General features: G+C 41.4%; 1 protein-coding gene across 1 annotated transcript in view; it reads left to right on the forward strand.

Moving 5' to 3' along the window:
• LOC101863596 (acyloxyacyl hydrolase) overlaps window positions 1–5,842 on the forward strand; it is a gene marked incomplete at its 5' end in the record, with an annotated part of 29,924 nt that overhangs the window by 23,136 nt on the left and 946 nt on the right. The window contains 2 exon segments of the mRNA XM_005102819.3: window positions 1,264–1,323; window positions 3,623–3,725. Coding sequence (XP_005102876.2) covers window positions 1,264–1,323; window positions 3,623–3,725 — 163 coding nt within the window.

The raw sequence follows: 5,842 nt of genomic DNA on the forward strand, positions 1-5,842 counted from the left end.
TCTCTCTCTTTTTCTCTATCTTTTTCTCTCTCTGTATACACATGTTCCTAAATGCATCGTTTGTTATTATCTTGTCCAGGGCCACATGTTTTTTGTTCTTACAATTTAGATTTGTTGTTCATCATGAAATAAAATTCAATAGGGCCTTGACAATATTCAGTAACAGTAAGATATTTAAGAAGAATGATTTCATGGAAAGAGGGGAGGGGCAGAGAGAGGGGAGAAAGAGAGAGATTGAGAGCGAGAGAGAGAGTGAGAGTTGATAGATAGATAGAGAGAGAGAGAGAGACAGAGACAGAGACAGAGACAGAGAGTGAGACAGGGGTAGTGGGTGAGAGGTTGCTTTTGTGAAATACTTTTTAAACTTGCATTCTTTGTATTGTTTGTCCTTTTCGCTTTGCCAAACATCTTGATTTAGGATTCTTTTTATTATTTTTTTTAAAGACATTAATAGTAAATATATTCTCTTCTGAAATTGTTTGTAATGTTTGCTTGTACACATGTATCGCAATCTGTTTAATGGGTACACTGATTTTTACATAAAATAAAAAGGAAAAAAATAACCAACAGCAAAACTGCAGGTTATGTCTTTCATTATACTTTAACCTCTTCACTGATGTGTGGACGTATGTATTCCCTTGTGTTCCCCAAAACATGTTCATTGCTATTTTCTTAAATTGACCTCTAGAAGAAAGTTCAAGAAATGTAACTATCACATGTGCAGTTGCTTATTCTATAATAAGATGGCAGGTACTATGGGTTTAGTCGAATCTCTCTTGGATAAGCATTTTACATTACCGATACAAACGAAGATACACGTTTTAGCAATGAAGGGGTTAAATCGAAATTTGTTCTCTAGGTAACATACGTCGGGACATTGTCATACCTGTTTATTCCAAGTCCTATCATTCCTTTTTAATATTCTGATACCTTCAGTATCTGTGCGTGTGTGTGGGGTGTGTGTGTGTGTGTGTGTGTGTGTGTGTGTGTGTGTGTGTGTGTGTGTATGTATGTGTGTGTGTGTTTTCTAGAATTCTTTCAATATTATCATAATTTTACCTTGTTCCTTATACAGTTATAGGGACGCTTTTTAAATATTTGCTGCACTTAATGTATTTATGGATTGAATATTGATCATTTCGCTTTTTAAATATTTGCTGCACTTAATGTATTTATGGATTGAATATTGATCATTTCGGGTAGTCATGAAAAGTGGACTTACTAAATTTTGAATTTTAAGTCTAAACAATGTTGCTTCTGTAGATTTCACCCTGCTCTGGTTGGTTGACGACGAATGGCACTTTGCGAAACCTGACAGCCGAGGTAAATAGAGAGATGTGATTTCCTGTAATTTGATGCGGTGTGACGTGATGTGATGTGATGTGATGCGATGCGATGCGATGCGATGCGATGCGATACGATTGGATGTGATGTGATGTGGTGTGATGTGATGTGGTGTGATGTGATGTGATGTGATGTGATGTGATGTGATGTGATGTGATGTGATGTGATGTGATGTGATGTGATGTGATGCGATGCGATGTGATGTGATTTTATGTAATTTGGAGTGATGTGAGTTTTTGAAATTTAAAGCACAGCTGAAATAGCGGAAAATGAAACGAGGTGAACTTTTAGGTTATGGGTGAGGTGTGGAATGTAATTAAATAGAATGTGATATGATATGACATATAACAAACATAATTTGTTGTCGTGTAATGTTGTGTGGTATGGTGTAATGTCGCGGGATGGAATGTCATGAAGAGTCACATTATGATGCGCTCTTGTATGCCAAGTGATGTTTTGCCATTGGGTAACACAGGGATGATAGCCCCCGGGGCAGTGCCACTGACTGAAGTGTCTTTAGGCCATTCCCAAAGGGGGGGGGGGGACATTTCTCGTTGTAATGCACAGTAGAATTGTAAATGGGCTGATCCAACAATGTCATGCTCATAACTGTGTCTGAAGTACAACAGGGAACTGTTGCTTTTTATTCCTGACCCTTACTATCGTCATTTTCCGTTACTTCTTTTATATGTTTGTCACACTCTTGTGACCCGCTATTTCCGGGGTGCCTTGATAGTCGAAGCAGACTTCGTGGTGTTGAAGCTAGAGAGGTGAGCAGAGTAAGTCTAATTCCCTGTAAGGACTTCTCTGTTGATATCCACCCCTTGACGCTCATATTTTATATGACCTTAAGCAGTTGCGAGCGCCGTAATACCTCTACTAAAACAAACAAAGGGATGAGATGAGGGGAGAAATGGTGTATAGATGGAGTAAGATCAAACGACATGGCACACTTTGAGTAAAGTGTTCCTTTGTACTCTTTCCATTAAAAAAAAATGATATTTTAAAGTCATTGTACCGACGTTTGTGGTGTAGCGGTTTGGCGCTTTCATGTCGCAACCAGGAGATCCGAGTTCGAATCCCGAGTGGGGAGAATTTTTATCGGGTGTCTAGGTCTTTCTGCTGGGGTGTTGTTTTTCTCCCAGCCCGGGTTGGCTCTGATAGGCGGGGTTGAATCCCAACTCCTAAATCAATCAAAATTGTATCAATTGGGGCGTAAAAACGCCAACTTAAAAAAAATAAGTCGAAATATGGCAGTCACCTTGTTGAATTGGCTATTAACTATACTCGTGAAATAATTTAATTTAATTCCTACTTTGAGAAGGTATTTACTCGAATATCTTCGATTTTCTGTAGAATGATAATGTCCAACACAACACAGCACCAGTCGGTGGTGAAAGGCAAGGGCCAAAGCAGTCCACTTATAAGTTGATCCACATAACACCGGTTGAGGCTTAAAATATTTACGTTAAAATCCATCAGACCTGTCGAAAATTAGAGTTCAAATCTATGATATTACGTTTCAAGTCTGTTTTTGTTTCGTTAGTGTTTTACGGCGCTCACAACTGCATAAGGTCATAGGGTGCACATTAAACATTTTCAGTTTGGTAGGAATTAATTTTGAATTTTTGCCCAGGTGGCGGCCAAAGTCTACTCTTGTCGATTTTGGGAACACCAAGGGATTTTTTTACGTGCGCAACTTCCACACGAGACCTCCGAGGTTTTTTCACACTTATCCGAGGCTATGTGTAAGATCTTGCCTACCCTAAGATCAGGGGTGTGGCTAAAAGACAGCAGTAAAAAAATTTTTTAAAGGGGGGGGGGGTCAGAAAGTGGAGATGAAAGGAGACAAAACAATGTTTGAGAGCAGGAAAGGAGGTGAAAGGAGAACATTTTGAAGAATAAATTGTATTATAGCTGTACTGTTAGGTTTCGAACCTTGGGGACCTATTGAATGAGAGGCAAACACTGTACCTTTGCTCTAGACCACGAGAGCCCATAATCTGTCCGAGACTACCACCTTATGGTTGGAAAAAAAGTGGTCACCGTAAACAGTGTTTCTGTAAAATAATATAAAAAAATAAAATTATAAAGACATAAAATAAAAATAATGTTTTAATGAAGAAAAAAAAACCCCAGTATTTCTTTATGACAGTGTGATCATATTTTTTTAATGCAAAAAAGGAAGTGCAACTTGGTTGAGTGTTAAGGCAATTGTCTTGAACAGGTGGTCGTTACAGCTGGTCCTACTGTAGATCTATCTATTTATTTGTTTCAGAGAGCCGAAGAGCTGTCAGAAGCCCTGAGGAAGGTGTACAGAGATCACAAAAAGAGTTATTATAACTTTGACCTTCACTTCATCGAAAATCCTATGCCAAATGGTTAGTTAAATTTATGTCTTTCTGTCGCTCTTTTTTCCGAGAGATAGATAGGGGGGAGTGAGGGAGGGAGAGAGAGAGAGAGAGAGAGAGAGAGAGAGAGAGAGGGACGGTTAGATGGAAATCAAATTGTGACCTGGGTGGGTGGGGGGAGAGAATCAATCACGAGAAAAGTTTTAAAACTGACAAAGAACTTTTTGTTGCCCACGTGTAAGGGAACAAAGGAGGTGCATCGTTCCTCAGGTGAGCGTGCGTGGACAGAAGGAGGTGCCCCCTAGTCATGCTGTGTTCTGATTGGCTGGGCCGACCGTCAATCACGAGTTGACCTCGAGAAGGACCACTCATAGGGCACATGTCCAGCGGTTGTTGTTTTTTCAATCACGTAAGACTTAAGAACGATAACCCCTTACACACTTTCTTACGGAGCAGACGATTGGCTGACCGCTGTATTTCTCTCACTCGGGGGCTTCCTTTGTCTTGACCAAAGCGACGCGTCGGGGGGGAGGGGGGGGGGGGGATTTACTGCGGTTTTCCTTTGTCCACTCGACGGTGTGACATCACTTTCATCTCTTGTGGTTACAATTTCTCAAAAGTTTGTTCCGTAAATGTTACTGTTTTGTTTCACAACAGTTGGAATATTATTCCTATTCTTCAGCGCTGCTTGTGGGATTTTTCGTGGATCTCAGCGCTATTTGTGAGAAATATTTGTATCTGAATTGTTTACAGAGCGCACTGTGGTCACTTCCTGTAGGGACAGTTTCTCGAAAGTTTGAGTGAAGTCCTGTGTATTGTTTCACACCAATTGGACATTGTGCTTCAGCATTCGTGGTGTGAATTTTACCGGACTTAATTGTGCTTATTAGAGGTTCACTTTCCTTTGGTCAGTTACAGAGAGACCTCTTGTGAATTGTTTTACACACACACACACATTGGACTATAACACCTGTGGATTAACATTGCTTATGAGAATTTTCTTGAAATCCTTCGTTTTTGGGGGGCATTTATTTGCATTTGAAAAAAATCTACAGAGCGGCACGTCGTTTATATGTTGTGGGGATAATTTCTTAAAAGTTTGTGTGAACTACAGATTGTCCAAAATGGCGTGTGTTCGTCTGCCGAAGTTCGTTGAGAGTCACCGTCTGAGTACAGCGGAGGCTTTAGGTGTGAGAGAACTTCGTGTTCTGGGGAGGGGCGCGTCTTCAGAAGTCGTTCTGGCTGAAGAAAAGTCTAGCACAGAAGGCAGGAAGAAAGCTCTGAAAAAGATCGTGTACGACGAACAGGAAAGCCTAGGTGACAAAAATATAAAGAAATTGTCTGTCTTCCTCAACGAGGTAACCATCCTGAAAGAGCTGAGTCACCCAACCATCGTTGAACTACAGAGAGCTCTCAGCTGTGGAGAAGAACTAGCTCTCGTGTTGGAGCCACACAGTTCGGATCTAGCCAGTGCCCTATCTCGTGTCACAGACTCTGACGTCATTCGCTACTTCACACAGACCGTCAGCGCTTTGTCAACCTTTCTCCATCAGCGCCGAATTGTGCACGGTGACGTGAAGCCACAAAATGTACTCATTCATCACATTAGATTGTGTGACTTCGGTTTTGCTCGGAGACTGCCTGGGAACAAGAAAAGCTGCACCAGATGGTTTGGAACCCCAGCCTACCTGGGCCCGGAAATTATCAAAGGTCAACCTGTACAAGATGTATTTAAACTAGAGAGTTCCGCCCTCGGCAGGCTTCTGTTCTCACTGTTGTTCCGGGAAAGGGCGAAGATGAGGATGGATTATCTCCCTCTGATCCACAAGGACTCCACGATACCCGACACGATGAGGGAATGTGCACAACGTTTGCTGGAACCTTCACCGACAGAGCGTGCTGCGACCTGGGAGATAGATCAGCTCCTCACACAAACCTCCAATTGGGCTCCATCGAATTGACCTCAAATGTTCCCAATGTTTTTGGTTTTTTGGTGTAGTTTTTTTTTTGTGTAAGTGCAACTGCATGAGGTCGTATGAGCGCGCGGGACAGACCTAATACTTTTAGTTGGTAGGAAATTTTGAATTTTGCCCGGGTGGCGGCCGAAGCCTACTCTTATCGATTTTAGACCACCAAGGGATCTTTAA

The sequence above is a fragment of the Aplysia californica genome, unplaced genomic scaffold (genome assembly GCF_000002075.1).
Source record: "Aplysia californica isolate F4 #8 unplaced genomic scaffold, AplCal3.0 scaffold00343, whole genome shotgun sequence".
NCBI classification, from domain to species: domain Eukaryota; kingdom Metazoa; phylum Mollusca; class Gastropoda; order Aplysiida; family Aplysiidae; genus Aplysia; species Aplysia californica.